Here is a 19,146-nt window from a genome sequence, read left to right on the forward strand (position 1 = left end):
GTTGTCACCTGTCGCGTCTCCTTCTTATTCTTATTAAATGTATCAACAACATTTCGCCAAGGTCAATGGTCTTGAGTTCTCAGTTCGTTCCCCGATCGCGTCGTATGGACATCGGTAGATGGACTTTCAGCTTACTGAGCGAGCTCTTGGCCCACTCTGATCCTTGTGATTTATTGGGCCTTCAATCTATTAACCTGAATATGGGGAGTTTAGCCCATTAGTGCCGAACTGACCCATCATAGAATATTCGAGTTTTGCCCGATTATTTTATGACTTATATATAAACGATTGTAAAATAGGTACTTGATAATACACATGTATTATGATATTATGGTATTATGAAACTTGTCTTGTGAAATGTTCATATTCATTATCCAACTTACGTGTCTCTCTACAAAGAGACTTACAAAAACTATAAATAAAGACAGAATTTGGTCAATTCAACGTACGATTTTAAGGTATTTTAGTCATAGTTTTTCATCTACCTTTCTATCCGGATTTTGTTTCTATGTTTCAATTTCGCACTAGGCATTGAATTTGAAGTATCTGACTATTGTATCATGGAAAACTACGGGGAAATTGTTGCACGTATACACCCCAAAAATATCGTCTTGACAACATTGCTTTTGCAAGCCTCGGTCGATTGTCATTTTTCGTATTTCCTCTCGATTTCTACTCCCAAGTAAGTGCAATTCTTAATCAATTATTTAAGCAGATTGTTATTCGACACCAACAACTATCACAACTCTAGCCAATCAATTTTACCCATTTCAATATCACATCATAGAACCATACCATCTTTGACAAAGTAACAACAAGAATATTCCATAGATGAGACAAAGAACAAACAAGAATATTCCAAAACAAATCACATCTCAAGTTGAAAAACAAAGAGACAAAGAGCAACAAGAATATCCCATAGATGAAGGGGAAGAAAAACATAATGAAATTAATCGTTCTTCGTCTTATAGCTACGATGTCTTATTTCGTATACCCCAAAGTATACCCCCCTAGATGTTTCTAGAAGCTTCTGGATTACGAACCCGGAAGCTCCAGTTTATCGGTTAACCAGCGGCAAACCTCATCCATCTCTTCCGGAATGGTGTAATGGCCAAGCCTTCAAGAAAATCAATAAAAAAACACAAAAATAAGTCAAATAATTTAACCTATTAAACTCGGGTTTTTTTTTTCTTTAATTGAAATTTGAATTTAGGAATACCCATCGTATGATCGAAATGTAAGGTTTTGAAATCCAGCTGAATGTAGTATTCGTGCAGATTTTTCGCCGTGTTTATAAGCCACTACATCATCCCCTGTAAATATAATATTTTTATTTATTTATTTATTTATTTAACAACTAGGTTTTCGAGGAGCAATGGGGGCCATGGCCCCCCAATGCATTGATGTACGCATACACAAATTTTGTAAAAAAAAAAAATTAATTATTTTGACAACCGTAAGTCAAAATGCGGCATACCAGAACCATGACAGAGCAAAATAGGCAAAGATAAGGCGCGTGTAACAGTATCATTCGATCCGGCCAATCGATTCCTCAGCATCCTACAAAAAAAATAATTATCCACTCGGTAAATTAATTAATAAAAAGAAGAAGAGAATATTTATTACAGTTATCCGATGATGATGTGTTGTCTGAATAAAGAAAGAAGTAATTAAACGGAAGCTATAATAATAATAAACCTGGAACACGGAAGCCAGCCACTAAGACCAACAATGGAGGTTAGGTTAACGGGGTAAGGATTTCGGTTGGAATATTGACCGAAAATGTGACATGTGCCCGAGTAAAGAGCAGCTGCAGCACCCATACTAAACCCTCCGATTCCTAGTTTAACTGTAGCAAAACGAAATATATTTTTTTATTCCGAATTCTGAAAGTTCCGATTTTTCCGATTTTTTTTTTTTTTTACGGAATTGGAACACATTTTAGATTTCAAATTTTGGTCCGGTTTTAATTTTCGAAAATTCCGATTTATCAATATTATTATGTATGTAATATTATAGGTGACTAAAGAAATGGAAATTACGAATTCTGTCGATTCCGATTCGAAAATTTTCGATTTTGGAACAAGATTTTTACATTACAATTTCCAATTTTTCCATTTTTTTTGGAACAGAATTGGAATTAGTTCTTCACTTCCGAAAAAATGGTTTTTTTTTTTACCGAAAGTGCTAATTTCTGATTCGATCGATCCGGTTTATGATTCCTGAATTTCAATTGTTTTCCCTTTTTCCATCACTTACGTGAACTTCGTACTATTATTAAAAACCGATGCAAAAATTTCGTTCGAAAATAGAAATGCACGTTTAAATGTTCAAGTAAGAAACTTACTATCAGCAGGCTCAGTCGACAAGAGATTCGCCACATGTGCAGCTGATGCATCCAATCCTTCTAAATCATCAGGCGCATCGTCTGAAATATCTTGTGCATCAAACCCTGTAGTAATATTGGAAAAAAAAGTTTAAATAAAACGAGTTCCGACACTATAATACAAAACCAAAAACAAAATGTGTTAAAGATATAGGGCAATTAATCTTACAAGCAGTGCTCGGAAATCCACCGAATAACGACACGGGGCGAGTAGGAGCAGTTGGGCAAATCCACTTTACCTGCATGAATTGAATATTGGTTTATATAATAAAACAAATACGTTCTTGACTAGAAAGCGGTCATAGAGTTTGACGAGACGAAAAAAAAAAGAAAAAAATCGATAAATTTTAAATCGAATCTTACATTTTGAAGAGGAAGGTTTTCCAAGATTTGTGACCAGCTGCAAAAGTGATGATTAAATTAAAGCACACCACAAATTACTAATCACAAATAAAAGCATATTCTTCGTCACATATTAAACGAAAAACAAGATGAAAGAATCAAATAACACATAAATACATATTATACTTTTAATAAGTTTTTAAAACATAAAAAGCATATCTAGTGAGTATGTGGTCCCCTATTCAACTTCCGACTTCTCAACTTCAAGATCATATCAAGGAGAACAAAAAATGATCTTCTATTCTATTCTTCACAGATCAAAATGCCGAAGCCGAAACCGAAACCGAACCCCGAAACCCGAAACCATTTTTAGTATAAAGGTTCTTGTAAATAAATTGAAAAGAATCAACATCCTTGATTTCGAACGAAACTCACACATTAATCATGTCGTAGAAACTATACTAAGCAGCATCTGCAACGAGATAGATAATTTACGTGATTATTCATCTCTTAATTTGCAACCTTACTTCAAAACCAAATAAACAGAAAAAAATAAAAAAAAATATTGTTCCGTTTTTCGACGACTATATAAAAAAAAATTAATTAATCGTTATACGTTTATACCTCGAGCCTTTATCACCGAGGCCATGGAGCCAAACTATCGTTGCTTTATGTGTTCCTTTCGGCCTGACAACATGAGTTCTTCCGAACTCGAATGTCATTATATGGGCTTCAGTACCTTAAACTACCTTAAACATCAAAAAACAAAAATAAAAATTACTTAACCAACAATTAAGCAGAGGAAGTAAAACCAACATAGCTTGATTATATTAATCATGAAAAGCATAAAAATCCCAGTGCTGTTATATACATACATACTAATTTAGAAGGTGAGAAAAAAAAAAAAAAAAAAAAAAAAAAAAAAAAAAAAAAAAACTTGGCTTCCACCATTAATACACTAACCAAGGTCTAAAACTACACAATAAAAGATAATCGAAAAAAATGTAAGGAACCCTTGAAAATGGCAGCAGAGATTCCGACATTAAAATAAATGAATAACCCATTTGCAATAACGATTACAGTGAATACATACAATGGGGAAAGAGCTTCAATTCGATTGTTCAATTTTATACAATTCACAATTTCACACCATACACGCAGTGAGCACACTTTAGAAGCTTAGAGGGTTACTGAAAGAGGAAACATTGTGCCGAATATACTTACACAGATTGTATCGAGATCTGATTATAAATTGAAATTGACAAAAAAAAAAACCTTTCAATTTATTGGTGTGAAGGATTTTGAGCAGCAGTCTGTTGTTGTTTCAATAAAGTGGGTTGCCTTTTTTGCTTCCACTTTCTTGTTTGTCCGCCCATTTCTTTGTCTCGAATATAATATAATATATATATATATATATATATATATATATATATATATATATATATATATATATATATATATATATCAAATTACAAAAAAATCATGCATATTTCAGTAATTACAATCGCCTATCAACTATCAACTATGAAATTATCTTACACGTTTCATTCTCATGATATTAAATTTAGTGAAATCTTTTATATTATATAGAACATTCCCCACTTTGCACCCGTTTTTTCTTATTCGAACTCCACATTTTATAACAAGATGATCAGAAGATGGGTATCTAATACCTAAAGATGGACGTGTAAGAAAAATCATAATTGAGGCAATTGTAATTATTCATAATTTGAGCTTACATAGGGTGGCAGTAAGCTACCCTATATATATTTACATTAAATTAATACAATCGGAACTAACAAAATTTTATTTATTGAAATATTAAATTATCAAACTAACAATTTAATGCAATTTTACCAAGTTGGAACCGGAAGAAATTATTATTTAAACGAAGTTATTACTCTATCGAATATCAATTTATCGAAGTTCCACTGTATCTAAGGATTAATTTGGACGATAGAATTTGAGTAAGAAATTTTAAATTGAAATTGCTATTAGACATCACGTAGAAACAACGTAAACCGCCTCACAGCCAATGTCTGGAAGAAAAAAATCGAACACGAAAGACTACCGATTAATGCCTCGAACACGATTGTCACATACACATACAGACATAATCATAAAATAAGCCAACACGGAGAAATCAATATCACCAAAGAACTTAGCAATACTCAGATAAAGTAATCTCTAGATCACAATACATCAAAAGAAACAGTATCATTAAATTTAAAAACCATTATTATCGTTATTTTTTAATCCCGACTAGAATCAGGTGAGCCATTTCCATAGGAGACGAGACCTGTCTTACGAGGTGGACTAGCACTAGCAGATGGTGAAGACTTTGGGTTGACTTTGCCTGAATGCCTCGGAGATGGTGATTTAGACAGGCTCCTGCTTCTAGAAGGTGGTGACCTGCGCCTTACCGGAGATCGACTGCGAATCGGACTCTTGCTGTAGCGTCGGCCACGAATGCGTATTGGACTACGGGATACACTAGGACTGCGGCTCCTACTTCTCCTCCCCCGGTATCTATATGTATATATATAGTTGCACAATATACAGAAAATTAGACTACAAACTTTACCAGTTTCACAACTTAATTGTCCCCAAACACAAGTTTTTGCAAACACTACCATATATTAACATGATTCTAGTTCAATAACCAGCATATTAGGACCCATATACTAACAAACGATGGATAAAGAAGCCAGCTCACCATGGATATTTACGTTGCGAAAGGCTGTTTGCAAGAATGTTGACAGAAAAGACAAAACAATGCATTAAAAATTAAAAATCACACACCTTGGAGGAGTTCTTCCACGAGGTGGGCTCCTGTAACGCCTAGGGGATCTTCTGTAACTCGAGTATCTAACACAAAATTAAAGAATATAGAAATTTAGGGAAACAAAAAAAAAGGAAAAAAGAAGTTCTAGAATCTGCGAAATTACGGGGTATAATTTCTCTTACCGGTCGCGGTCATTTCGAGCACCATAGCGATTCGGCCTTACAGGAGAACGATCAGGGGAGCGACTCCTGTACCGCCTAACGAAAGAGAATCGATCACTGAAACCTCTTCCTCTTCTAACGCGCTTAGGTGATCCATCAACCGAAGGACTTCTTGAAACAGGTGACCTTGCCCTACGGCCTGCACTTACAGGACTGTTCGAGTGGCTGGGGCGGTTAGTTCGTCTAGAAGGTGCCCTTATTGGACTTGGATTTGGACTTTGACTTGGACTTCTCCTAAGGGGTGCCCTAACTGGACTTCTGCTTATGCTCCTTCGAGAGGATCTCACGGGACTGCGGCTAGCTGACCTCAGCGATGACCTCTTGGACGAAGTTCTTGGCGGGCTTCGAGTAAGTCTTCTTCTAGGAGGAGAAACAGTAGCACTTCTACTACGGCTTCGTTGAGAAAGAGACCTAACTGGGGGGTGGGGGCGAGGGCGGGGGCTTATGCTGCCCCCACTCCTAATTGGAGTATTGCTCCTGCTTCTGTCAGAGATCTGCTGTGGGCTTCTGCTAACACTTGGACTTGGACTTCTGACAGCAGTCCTAGGACTAGTACTCGTTCTTACAGGGCTTATGCTTCGACTCCTGCCATTAACAATCCAATATATAACTAGATTTTAGAGAATGAAGATAAACATAAAATGGACTTGGTGAATAAAAGCAAATACTAACCTGGATTTACTTGGACGTTTGTAATGGTGTCTACCAGCACTTTGTTCGGAGTCTATTCCCTGACCAATACCATTACTCTGATGATCTCCATTTTCCCTCGGGAACTCACCATCTTCTCTCTCGGAGATGTCAGCTCCCTCCCATTTCTTATCATTAGTCTTTGCAAATTCTTGCTCAGCTACAAGAGATGGATTTCCTTCCGGGCGATTGCACGATAAAATAATAAGAATAAATAACTTGAAGATTTCTTTTATAAAAAAGAAGGACCTTCAAAGGCTAATAAGTATCTACCAGAAATTGTATGCTTCACATCAGCATCAGCAACTGCAATATCATTTTGAGAGATACCTCCAGTTTTACCCTCACTTTCACTATCGGAGACAATATTCCTACAATATTTCCACAGAACCAAAGTTAGGAAACATGAATTAGATGGCTAGAATTGACAGGTATTTATTTATTTATAACAGTCGCATATGCATGCTCAGCAAGACAATAAAGCCGGTAAAGGACAATGAATTAGATATCAGCCGTTCGGATCCACATCTAGCAAAAAAAATGGCGTAGTGCTCATTTTTTACTCACAGGTCACATCATTCAAGAGGCCGAGATTTACAATCTTACAACTCAAACATATAGCAATAACATCATCAAGGCTGCCATTGGGGGTGGAGGACAGCTTGAAGGGCTGATAGTACATCATAGGCTGTCCCGAAGATTCAGCATATAAATTATGATGCCAGATCTATAATATCAGGGAGACTATAAGCAGCACACTTCTGTTACCTTTTCGATTTATGTTTTGACTTCTTATCACGCCTCTTACGGCGTTTTTCATGCCGTCTATTCTTCCTTTTCCCATGCCTATGTTTGTCCCTCTTAGATCTTTTCCGCCTCTTACGCCTGTCATCACCTGAAGAACTAGTGTCACTCAACGAGGAAGTATCTGAGTCAGAATCAGTATCAGATTCAGAGGAGTCTGTATCAGTATCTGTTGAACTTTCAGATTCGGATGTGTAATATCTTCTTCTTCTTTTTCTCCTCTTCTTTGAAGTTTTCTTGTGCTTCCCTTTGCGTTTCAGTGCATGATTATTTTCCTCTATTGCGTCCTTCCCCAACTTAAGCTTATTACCCTTATGTGCATCTATACAAACAAAGAATTAATTCATCGTACATATATTAAACAGTATAAAAATCCACCTCAAAAATGAAAAGAATCTAGGCCATGACACGAATATAAAAGAAGTAACTAAATACACATATAGTACAGTAAATATATGGTATCCAATCATTGCTCTTAAATAAAGTATCCTATCTGATAGATATATGCAAAATTGGAACAGTTCGGAATCCTACCGTCATTTATTTCTCCAGAATTAACTATTTTCACCAACACAACAGGTCTCCCCTCCTTATCTCCAGCATTTTCAATCTTTTTCAACACTTCCTCTCCCTCCACAAGTTTACCGAAGACAATATTTTTCCTGTTGATCAGATAAAGCCAATCAATCAAGAGTCACAAAAGGATAGGAAATATCATGCACGCCAAGCAGACCAAAATAGTATATCCAAAGACAGTAGATTTGGCTTTGGTGCTTCTAAATTATTGTCAATTGGAGAGCTATTCACTTTCAAATGTGGAAAAGGAGATGAATCATCCAAATTGTATAAACTCATGTACTACAGGAAAATATGTATTTGACTGGAATTCCACATTATTGATGTAAAATCTACAATAAAAATGTTCAAAAGAAAATGGGTGCAACCTCATTAATTTTAGAAAACATGAGAACAGATCAAATTTATTGGAGTAAGATTTATTTTCTGAGTTGTGGAACAAAACATAAATACTTGCAACAGATCCAGAAACATTTTTATAGAGTTAAACACTGGCTACTGATGAGAAACTGGCATTGCTGCCTTGGTTAGGAGAAATTATGCATTTCAATTTAAAATTTAACAAGCAGTTCAGCACTCTGACAAATCAAATCAAGTGTTGAAAGAATAGAAGAACAAACCTATCAAGATTGTGATCAGCCTCAAAGGTGATACTGAACAGAGAGCCTCGTTCACCACGATCGGCAATTGCCATAGATAACAGCCCAGGGCTATCATGTTTCAGTTTAGGAGACTCCTCTGAAAAATTGTTAATAGTTTCATTAACTACTCGCTCCTTCATGTATTATGGAAGGTAACATAACAAAAATTGCTTCTACAAACAATTCACGTGAAAGAGATGTATCCTATTCACATCCAAGAATTTCCTAAACAAGCAATCCTGGGAAACATGCAAGCGAAGGCAATACTAGTAATACAAGAGACTTGAAAATGATCACCATTAACCAACACCAACCAATACAAGAAACATACAAAGAAAGTTCAGAATGCCAATAATAAAAAGTAGGGGGCAATAGATCGTAATAATGTCAACCTAGAAAATAAAATCTTCTCTACTTTATTATATTCTTTTAAATCCCATGTACTTTGTTATATTTCAGAAGCTTTATAAGTTTGAACATCTCTGACTAAACAAGGCCTGCACTATCTACCACAATACAGAAAATCAATTCGGACCATTAAAATAAGATCAGGACATCAGGTACTCAAATATCTGAAATCACTCTGCAATGTTTATAAGCATATTGATTTTAAAATGCAAGATTCAACACTACATTGCTCAATTTTGACTGTTCAGTTCCGTAAGTGCAGTTATAAGAGAAAACCCTACTGCTTCAGTTCCATATAGCTCAGCAGCATGATGTTGAGAGATAAGCCATCTTATGTTAGAAAATAGGTTAATCACACATAATATACAAACAATCACATAGGAGTGAAGCATGATCGAAGTTAACAAGGGAATTCGACGATCCTGTCACAAATATTGTTATTGCAATTTAGCCGACATTTGAAAACCAAAGATGTGGTTCAACAAAATTCAACACAGTGGCTGAAGCTAGCAATTAGATTCTCTATCATAGTAAAAGAAAACAATTTTACCAGTGTCATTTAAATTGAGGCTTCAACGCAGCAAGAATAAACTTAGCGCCAACCTTCACATGCAATAGAAAGGAAACCCACTTGTTCTCAAGAAAAAATGAAGCAGAGAATAAAGTAACATACAAATTTGCACGTGTATTTCAGTTCTATTCTTATCTTACAGAGTGAAGTTTTTTAAGGCTCCAGATATGAACGGATTTCTAACTTCTGTGGGTTATTATCAGTACTAAGCAGATGGTAAGCTAAAATAGAAATATAAACGGAACTAAGAATAGCTTCTTACCTGGAAACTTTCCACCGTATATACTTTCTCCATGTTTACCTGCAAAGTTGAAGACTAATTGTACTAAAGCATTCCAACAGAGAACACAGGTATATTGTAATATTTAATAGCCTTGCAACATACCATCTCGCCGAAGGAAGTCCCCTCCCTGCAGAAAAGTTAAAAAGACTGTAAACCATTATTCATCACAAAGATATTGAAATTTAGGTTATTTTCACCAACGTTCAGTAAATCATAAGAATGGACAACTCTGTAAGTACAACCTCAAAAGTCAAAACTATATCACATGAAATGCGGTTGTGACCATCAGCCCTGTCGATACTGTCAACAGATAAACAAGGATATAGCTGACTAAAAGGCATAGACCACATCTCATTTATGCTCAACCAATCCAGGGGACAGAGCAAATTTATCATATTTAATTAATCTTTTCTGGCATTTAATTGAGAAAAATGAAAAAGTAAATAACATACCTGAGCCACATATCCTTTGATAATGCGATGGAAAAAGGTCCCTTTATAGTGTAGTGGCCTCCCAGTTTTAAGGCTGGCGCCTTTCTCTCCTGAAGAAATGGGAAAATTGAAAAATGATGTGAAGAAGATCGAATATATGACACTGCAAACGGGATTGGAGTCGACAAGGATTGAAAAATTAAGTGAAGATTTCTTAATAGAGCTTATTGGTTTAATGACAACAAGGCCACAAAAACAAAAAAAATTATATATATAACGAAAAAAGATAAAAGCAAACAAACAAAATAATGCCATTCACAATACTCATCCACGAATCATGAAAGGTTAATGCATTCATGGAAAATTACAACGACGACGCTACCGAAACTGAAGAGAAATTGTAAGACACATAAACATAGTGTATCAAGGTAAGACATTTGCAAAAGGAAAAACTTACCGGTACAAAGTGCACGGAAGTTTTCAGCAGTCCTGGGAGCAACATCAGTGAAGAGCTACAGTGCGTGAAAAGACAAAGGCATACATACAGTTACAACATATGTTTTAGTTCAACAATATATTGGAAGATACAAGAAGCAAATCGATACAATTATACCTCAAAAACCATCCTCTCTAAAGGATCTCCATCAACCGAGACATCAAAAAACACTAGCGGTTTCCTCTTGCTCATTTTCTCCATCATTCAACTTCACTAGCTCACAAATAAAGAATTAATGTATGAAAATGTCAAATTATTAGGCAGCATTAGCAGGTTCACGCTGTGAATTACAGCTTCAATTTTATAGAAAGCGCTGAAAATTAGAAAAATAACAAAACTACTGAAAGATATCCCAATGTCTATACCATATGCGAAGAACAATGCAGACGCATACGAATTTTTAGCGAACGACTAAAAATCCTTAGACAAATCCGAAACCCTAAACCCTAAAAAAAACATTTTTTTCACCCAAGAAAACACGGGATTCTCGGAAATCAACTCAGTAAACGAAGAAAACTGCAGCAACACAGATTTATGAAAGGGGGAGAAGTAAAAAAAAAAAAAAAAGAGCAATTGCTAATTAAAACCTCAAATAAAACCTCGCAAAACGGATAATGCAAAAGGGAAAATTCGAGAAAATGATCACAGCGTGAAGAGACAAATTTGGGATAGATAGAGAATGAGAGTAGTTGAACAGATTGTAGCACCTGAGTAACGGTGGTGCCGCAGCTGAAAGAACAGCTCCTCTCCACAGAATAGTGACGACGAAAGAGCGACTGTGTGTGAGAAAAACCTAGAACAAAAACTCACTCACCCATTTTTCGTTTTTCTTTTTTTTTTTTTCTTGAATTGAAATTACTTTATTGGCCCTGGTATGGTAACATCACGCTCACGGTAGGAAATATGAACTCTGAGTTGAGCTTCTCTCTCTTATTTTTTCTTTTTATTATTATTATTTGTGCAATAATTTAAACTAGGATCAGTAAATAATATTTTCTTACTTCACTAACTGTATCACACTCGTAATTTTATTTATAAATGTTGATTGCATTTGTTCTATTTTTTAATAGTTTAATGTATCAAACTATATTTATTAAAAAATAAGAAATTTGCTTTAAGTTGTATATATATTGAAAAAGAATATGTTTTAACATGAACCCAATTGACAATGGTAACATTTAGTTCGATTTGTTTTTCACTTTATTCTTTCTCTGAAACGCATTCCTATGTGTAAAGATTTTCAAAAAACAAATCAACACAACGTGAAAACATGAGTTGACTGTTACAGAAAAAAAATAAAAAATTTGATTATTACAATAAACATTATTTTTAATAAAAGACAAACAAACATCACTTTATTTTTCATATTCATCTGCTACTGTACATTTTCCCAACAACTTTAAACATGATTTAACTGATTTAGAACCTTTAAACATGATTTAGCAGATTTAGCCGCTACAGTTTATTTTGTCTCATCTAAAATTATAAACAAACATTACTTTTATCCTCAAATTATTCCCTCAAAACGCATTTCCCCAAAAGAAAATGGAAATAACCCCCTAAACGAATCCAAACATTGCCATAATGTAAACCGCTTCCACATATACCGTCAAAAAAATTCGCAAACAAGACACTCTACTGCTTAATGCCTCAAACACCATTGCTCCCATACACATACTCATAAACTAAGCTAAGGAGAAAACAATACTCATGTAAATAAAGTACTCTCCAGATCACAATACAGCAAAGGAAAAACTATAATTAAAAAACATTTTGTTTTTAATCCCGACTAGAATCAGGTGAGCCATTTCCATAAGTGACGAGACCTGTCTTGCGAGGTGGGCTAGCACTGGCAGAAGGTGACGACTTTGGGTTGACTTTGCTGGAATGCCTCGGAGATAAAGATTTTGAAAGGCTCCTGCTCCTAGAAGGTGACCTGCGCCTTACCGGAGATCGGCTGCGAATCGGACTCTTGCTGTAGCGTCGGCCACGAAATCGTATTGGACTACGAGATACACTAGGACTGCGGCTCCTACTTCGCCTGCTTCTGTATCTGCAAGCAACGAACTTTATTCAGAATTGTGTGTATACATGTGTGTGTGGTGTGTGTAAAATACAGAGAAAATTAGTCTTGAAATTTCAGCAGTTTCACAACTTAATAATCAAATACTCCTGGTGTTTTTCTTTTTTACAAATTCAAATCCTGTTACACATGAAGAAGTAGGGGAAGGGCATAACCCCTGGACCTTTAGTTTAATGGTAAAGGCTAAGTACCAACTCTTTTAATGCGGACGCCTATATAGGGTGCGTTTGTTTGAAGGTTTTGAAATAAATGGATTTAAAATGAACTCAAATCGGGACGGATTCGTTATTATGGATTTGAAATCCCCCTCCAAATAAAGCCTTAGATGACATATTCTACTAATGCCAAGCACTACCAACTTTTGATTGTCCTACAAACAGAAGTTTTTGCATCACTGGCATGTCTATTAACATCATCTGATGATTCTACTTAAATAACCAGCATATAAGAACCCGATAAACCCATGGAAAATTATGTTGTGAAAGGCTGTTTGCAAATATCCACAACGAAAAGTTACAACACCCAGAAACATGACAAAGTGATGCAAGAATGTTGACAAAAAGACGAAAGAATCCATTTAATATCACAGACCTGGGAGGGGTTCTTCCTCGAGGTGGACTCCTGTAACGCCTAGGGGATGATCTTCTGTAACTTGAGTATCTAACGTATATTAAAGAATAAAGACATTAACAATCGAAAAAATTACAATTCAACAGTGTACAGAGGTCTGAAAAAGGTTTAAATTTCTCTTACCGATCGCGGTCATTTCGACCACCGTAACTGTACGGCCTTACAGGAGACCGATCGGGTGAACGCCTGGCGAAAGTGAATCGATCACTGAAGCCCCTTCCTCTTCTAATTCGATTTCCATCAACCGAAGGGCTTCTTGATGGGCTTTTTGCCCTACGGCCTGCACTTACAGGACTGCCAGAGTGGCTGGGGCGGTTAGTCCTTCTAGAAGGTGCCCTTACAGGACTTGGACTTGGGCTTTGACTTGGGCTTCTCCTAGGTGGTGCCCTAACTGGACTTCTGCTTATGCTCCTTCGGGAGGATCTCACCGGACTGCGGCTTGCTGACCTCAGCGATGACCTCTTGGATGAATTTCTGGGTGGGCTTCGAATAACTCTTCTTCTGGGAGGAGAAACAGTAGCACTTCTACTACGACTTCGTTGAGAACGAGACCTAGCTGGGGGGCGGGGCCGGGGGCTTATGCTGCCCCCACTCCTAGCTGGAGTATTGCTCCTGCTTCTGCCAGAGATGTGCTGTGGGCTTCTGCTAACACTCGGACTTGGACTTCTGACCGCGTTCCTAGGACTAGTACTCGTTCTTACAGGGCTTCCGCTTCGACTCCTGTCATTAACAGTCCAGCATATAACCATAATCTGGTGAATAAAGATAACCGTAGAAGGAAATTGGTAATTAAAAGAAAGTACCAACCTGGATTTACTTGGACGATTATCTACTGCATAATGGTGTCTACCAGCAGCAGTTTGTGCAGAGTCCACTCCCATATCAATACCATTACTCGGATGATCTCCATTTTCCTTGGGGAACTCGCGATCTTCTCTGTCTGAGATAGCTCCCTCCCACTTCTTATCATTAATCTTTGGAGTTTGCTCAACTACAGGAGATGAATTCCCTTCTGGGAGATTGCACATAACATAATAAGAATAGATAACTTATAAGATTTTTTTGAAAAAATGGAACTGTAAAGGAGAATTACTATCTACCAGAAATTTTATGCTTCACATCACCAACTGCAACATCATCTTGAGAGCTACCTCCACTTTTACCACCAGTCTCACTATCGGAGATGCTATTCCTAAAATATTTCAACAAAACCAATGTTAGGGAACATGAACGGAGAAAGCTTTGTAAAGTTTCCACTACATATAAATTATAATCCCAAATCTAAAATATCAGTGAGACTACAAGCAGTACACTTCTGTTACCTTTTCGATTTATGTTTTGACTTTTTATCCCGCCTCTTACGGCGTTTTTTTTCATGACGTCTATTCTTCCTTTTCCCACGCTTATGCCTGTCCCTCTTAGATCTTCTCCCCCTCTTACGCCTGTCATCACCTGAAGAGCTAGTGTCACTCAACGAGGAAGTGTCTGAGTCAGAATCAGTATCAGATTCTGAAGAGTCCGTATCAGTATCTGTTGAACTTTCAGATTCGGATGAGTAAATTTTTCTTCTTTTTCTCCTCTTCTTTGAAGTTTTCTTGTGCTTCCCCTTGCGTTTCACCCCATGATTATTTTCCTCTATTGCATCCTTCCCCAACTTCTTATTACTCCTCTTTGCATCTGTACAAACAAAAAGTTATTCCTTCAGAATATATTAAACAGTACGAAACGCCACCTTAAAAATGAAAAAGATCTATCCCACGGCTCGAGTTATAAGAAAATAAATATGAACTACAGTTAATAGCCAATACGGTATTAAATCAATGCTCTTAAATTAAATATTCCATCAGATAGATATATGCAAAATTAGAGCAATTTGGTTTTCCTACCGTCATGTATTTCTCCAGAATTAACTATTTTCACAATCACAGCAGGTCTCCCCTCCTCATCTCCGGCATTTTCAATCTTTTTCAACACTTCGTCTCCCTCTACAAGTTTTCCGAAGACAATATTTTTCCTGTTGACCAGATAGCCAATCAAACAACTGTCATACAGGCATAAAAAATATCATGTGTGCCAAGCAGAGCAAAATAGTAAGTCCGAAGACTGGCGTTCGTGCTTCAAAATTACTGTCAATTAGAAAACTATTCAACTTTCAAATTAATCGTATAAACTCATGTACAACAGGAAAATATATTTGACTGGTATTCGACATTATTGACGTGAGATACTACAATAAAAAAGTTACATCGAAGACGGGTGTAACCACAACAAGTTTAGAACACATCAGAACAGATAAAATTGTCTGGATTATAGGTTACTTTATAAGTTAAGCGAAATACTTGTGAAATATCCATTGAGATTAATAATAAGATATACCAAGTATAAAAATATTTCTAGAGCTAAACACTATGGATGAGAAACGGGCGTTGCTGCCTCTGTTAGGAGAACTTGTGCATTTCAAAATAAAATTTAACAAATACACAGAAAAATCAAATCAAGTGTGGAAAAAATATAAGAACAAACCTATCAAGATGATGTTCAGCGTCAAAGGTGATGCTGAACAGAGAGCCTCGTTGATCACGATCAGCAATTGCCATAGATAACAAGCCAGGGCCATTGTGTCTCAGTTTGGGATACTCATCTGAAAAATTGTTGACAGTTTCAGTACTTGCTTGCTCCTTACTGAATACACTTAGAAAACAAAATGTTATCTACTATATAATGTTCTTTTAAATCCTATATACTCTGTTACATTTTCAGAGCCTTTACAATTTGGACATCACAAGATGCATTCTTCCAGCATTCATTGCCACATTGGATCTTTGGATAAAGAAAATAGTACTGACAACATTCCATGCAACTTCAACTCATTTCAGAACAAAATATTGACAAGCATATAATGGAGGTTGATCAACTTTGAGAACCGAAGATTCTACAGAAACCATTCGTAAGGAATCAAATGAACCACACATTTCTAACATCACAAACTAAATCTCGAAAAAGCAACTAGCTCACCACTACTAATTGAGCGAGTTCAACTACACCATAAAGACAAAATGAAATGTGAGCTAAGTGCTAACCCAAGTTTCAATGTCAAGAAGCCCACGGAAATTAGCAATGTAATTGCCCATATATGCTAAGATTTGAAAGCACGAACACTTTCAAGAAGATGGAAAGCAAGTTAATAGAAGTCCCACCATGATCAAATCACTGCAATAAAATTTGTACATAAGCTTCCCGTACCATCTCCTGGTAGGCTGTTGGGCAGCTAATAACATAGAACAGGAGAAAATCAATGGGACAAATCCAACCAGCAACAGCAGAACCATTCAAATAAATTGTTCTAGGTCTCTGATTAAACAAGGCATATCTATCTCAATACATAACATCAATTCGGAGCATCAAAAGCAGATCATACAACTTTGTGTACTTCAGTATTAATCTTATCATATAGATTGAAGTTTTTTATGTCTTCAGATATAAACAAATTTCGAATTTATGTGGGTGATTATCAGTTCTAACCAGATGATCAGCTAAAATAGTAAATAAAAGTGGAACTAAGAAAAGCTTCTTACCTGGAAATTTTCCACCATATATATTTTCTCCACATGTACCTGTAAAATTAAAAACTTACTTTACTAAATCATTCCAAAAGAGAACACAGGTTCATTGTAATAGTAATATCCTCACAACATACCATCTTGCCTCAGAAAGTCCCCTCCCTGCAGAAAAATAAAAAACGCTGTAAACCAGTATTCATTACAACGATATTGAAATTTAGGCTATTTACACCAACATTCAGTAAATCATAAGAATGGACAGCTCTGTAAGCACAACCTTAAGACTAATCACATGAAATGTAGTCGTGACCATCAGCCCTGTCAACAGATAAACAAGGATATAGCTGACTAAAAGGCATAGACCACATCTCATTTATGCTCAACCAACCCAGGGGACAGAGCAAATTAATCATATTTAATTAATATTTTCTGGCATTTAATTGAGAAAAATGAAAAAGTAAAAAACATACCTGAGCCAAATATCCTTTGATAATGCGATGGAAAAAGGTCCCTTTATAGTGTAGTGGCTTCCCAGTTTTAACGCTGACACCTTTTTCTCCTGAAGAAATGGGCAAATTAAAGATGAGGTGAAGATGATCGAATATATGACACGGCAAAAGGGATTGGACTCATCAAGTTTTGAAATATTAAGTACAATATTTCCGAATAGAACTTATTAGCCTATTGTATGACGACAAGGCCAAAAAAAATTGCCATTCACAGAAGCCTCAGTATTCTGTAGACCGCCTTCAAACTTGTTCGAATGCTACCAATCGTGAAAGGTTCATGAAAGGAAAAAAAGATAAAGAAGCTACAGAAACTGAAGAAATTAGTAAGACCACATAAATAGAATGTTAGGGTGACACATCTGCAAATGGAAAGCAGAACAGACTTACCAGTACAAAGTGCACGGAAGTTTTCAGCAGTCTTGGGAGCAACATCAGTGAAGAGCTGCAATGCGGGAACGGATTATAGTCACAACATATGTTTTAGTTCAACAATATATTGAGAACGAAGTTAAATTTTTTAGAAGGTACAACAAGCAAATCGATGCATTATAGAAGAACACGATACCTCAAAAATCATTCTCTCAAACGGATCTCCATCAACCGAGACATCCAAAAACACTAGCAGTTTCCTCTTATTCACTTTCTCCATCGTTCAACTTCACTAGCTCACAATAACATCATTAACTTATGCGACTGTCAAATCAAAAGGCAGCATAAGTAGATTCACAGGCAATTTTTGCTGTAGTTATCAAAAAAATCTCGAATAAGCACATGGTAAATAACAGTTTCAACATTATCAGATCCAAGAAAGCGCAGAGGTAAAATTCATGATGCTGTATTAAGATTCAAATTGGACCAAATCAAAAGGGAAAATAGCAACCCTAACAAATATAACCCAATGCAGTGAGAAAACATTAACCAAAAAAAATCAATAATCAAAATGGCAGACACATACGAAATTCTAGTGAACAGCTACAAACCCTGAAAAATACCCGAAACCCTAAACCCTAACAAAAGATTTTTCCCCCACGAAACACGGAATTCTTTCAAATCAGCTCTATAATCGCCAAACAACTGCATCAGCATAGATTTGTGAAGGGAAGAAAAAGAGAAGAAGCAATTACCGTGAAAAAACTCATTAACACCCAGCAAACAGAGATAAATTCAAAGGGAAAAACCGCAATACAAATGATTACAGTGTGAACAAACAATTTTGAAGAAATAATTGAAGAAAATTAAAGCGCTGAGCTCACCTGAGAAACGATGCAGCTCGAAGAACAGCTCTTCTCCACAGAACCGTGTCGACAAAAGAGCGTCTATGTTTGTGTGAAAAAACCTAGACTAAAACGGCACCGTTTGATTTTTCATTTTTCTTTTTCTTTATTTTGCTGGGTGAAATTACTTTATTGCCCCTCCTTACATTACAATATTACTTGAGTTGCAAATTGACAATTTTAGCCTTAAGGTGTGAGTTTGCTTATATTTGTTCTTTTTCTTTTTCGATTTTTATATTTGTGCTATTCTAATAGAAATGTGATAGTTCTAAAAATTAAGGAAAAAAAAAAAAAAATAGTTGTTAATGCATTAAAATATATTTATTAAATTAGTAAAAATATATATATTTGAATTGAAAATATTAATTAATGCGAAAGTTTATTAATTGGAAGTTTGCATGTGACAATCAAATTTGTAATTGAAAATAAAATCAAAGGCAACATGCTTTATTTGTT

At 35.9% G+C, this 19,146-nt stretch overlaps 3 protein-coding genes across 21 annotated transcripts; all 3 read right to left on the reverse strand.

The window, feature by feature from the left end:
• Positions 1–737: 737 nt before the first annotated feature.
• On the reverse strand, positions 738–4,131 carry LOC105967250 (uncharacterized). 7 transcript variants are annotated; one of them, XM_012991851.2, is made up of 9 exons: positions 4,004–4,131; positions 3,353–3,477; positions 2,750–2,786; positions 2,556–2,625; positions 2,348–2,452; positions 1,699–1,849; positions 1,478–1,560; positions 1,220–1,313; positions 738–1,117 (listed from the first exon to the last, which is right to left on the reverse strand). In XM_012991851.2, exons 2-9 carry the CDS (start codon positions 3,448–3,450, stop codon positions 1,036–1,038), a joined length of 720 nt encoding a protein of 239 aa, XP_012847305.2. In that variant the 5' UTR covers positions 3,451–3,477; positions 4,004–4,131; the 3' UTR covers positions 738–1,035. The 7 variants fall into 7 exon arrangements, with proteins under 7 accessions (XP_012847305.2, XP_088674248.1, XP_088674246.1 ...); XM_088818122.1 differs by having other exon boundaries at positions 3,353–3,473; positions 4,004–4,121; XM_088818120.1 differs by having other exon boundaries at positions 3,353–3,473; positions 3,949–4,098.
• A 637-nt stretch (positions 4,132–4,768) lies between these two features.
• On the reverse strand, positions 4,769–11,596 carry LOC105967096 (uncharacterized). 5 transcript variants are annotated; one of them, XM_088818106.1, is made up of 15 exons: positions 11,342–11,530; positions 10,752–10,847; positions 10,596–10,650; positions 10,160–10,248; positions 9,950–10,007; positions 9,810–9,834; positions 9,687–9,725; positions 8,425–8,542; positions 7,763–7,890; positions 7,193–7,550; positions 6,698–6,795; positions 6,407–6,602; positions 5,696–6,319; positions 5,531–5,596; positions 4,769–5,257 (listed from the first exon to the last, which is right to left on the reverse strand). In XM_088818106.1, the coding sequence occupies exons 3-15, from the start codon at positions 10,638–10,640 to the stop codon at positions 4,981–4,983; spliced, it is 2,121 nt and encodes a 706-aa protein (XP_088674232.1). In that variant the 5' UTR covers positions 10,641–10,650; positions 10,752–10,847; positions 11,342–11,530; the 3' UTR covers positions 4,769–4,980. The 5 variants fall into 5 exon arrangements, with proteins under 5 accessions (XP_088674232.1, XP_088674233.1, XP_088674231.1 ...); XM_088818107.1 differs by having other exon boundaries at positions 10,752–10,842; positions 11,342–11,470; XM_088818105.1 differs by lacking the exon at positions 9,950–10,007 and having other exon boundaries at positions 10,752–10,842; positions 11,342–11,596.
• Positions 11,597–12,210: 614 nt separating this feature from the next.
• LOC105967098 (peptidyl-prolyl cis-trans isomerase CYP95) lies at positions 12,211–18,810 on the reverse strand. Of its 9 annotated transcripts, none has more exons than XM_012991666.2 (15): positions 18,670–18,759; positions 17,982–18,109; positions 17,804–17,858; positions 17,378–17,466; positions 17,185–17,225; positions 17,045–17,069; positions 16,923–16,961; positions 15,871–15,988; positions 15,234–15,361; positions 14,670–15,024; positions 14,448–14,539; positions 14,155–14,359; positions 13,471–14,067; positions 13,309–13,377; positions 12,211–12,687 (listed from the first exon to the last, which is right to left on the reverse strand). In XM_012991666.2, the coding sequence occupies exons 5-15, from the start codon at positions 17,218–17,220 to the stop codon at positions 12,414–12,416; spliced, it is 1,938 nt and encodes a 645-aa protein (XP_012847120.1). In that variant the 5' UTR covers positions 17,221–17,225; positions 17,378–17,466; positions 17,804–17,858; positions 17,982–18,109; positions 18,670–18,759; the 3' UTR covers positions 12,211–12,413. The 9 variants fall into 9 exon arrangements, with proteins under 9 accessions (XP_012847120.1, XP_088674240.1, XP_088674239.1 ...); XM_088818114.1 differs by having other exon boundaries at positions 14,155–14,356; positions 18,670–18,754; XM_088818113.1 differs by having other exon boundaries at positions 17,982–18,155; positions 18,670–18,733.
• Between the last annotated feature and the right edge of the window lie 336 nt (positions 18,811–19,146).

Source organism: Erythranthe guttata, chromosome 5 (assembly GCF_056151865.1).
Source record: "Erythranthe guttata isolate IM_541 chromosome 5, IM_541, whole genome shotgun sequence".
In the NCBI taxonomy this organism is placed as follows: domain Eukaryota; kingdom Viridiplantae; phylum Streptophyta; class Magnoliopsida; order Lamiales; family Phrymaceae; genus Erythranthe; species Erythranthe guttata.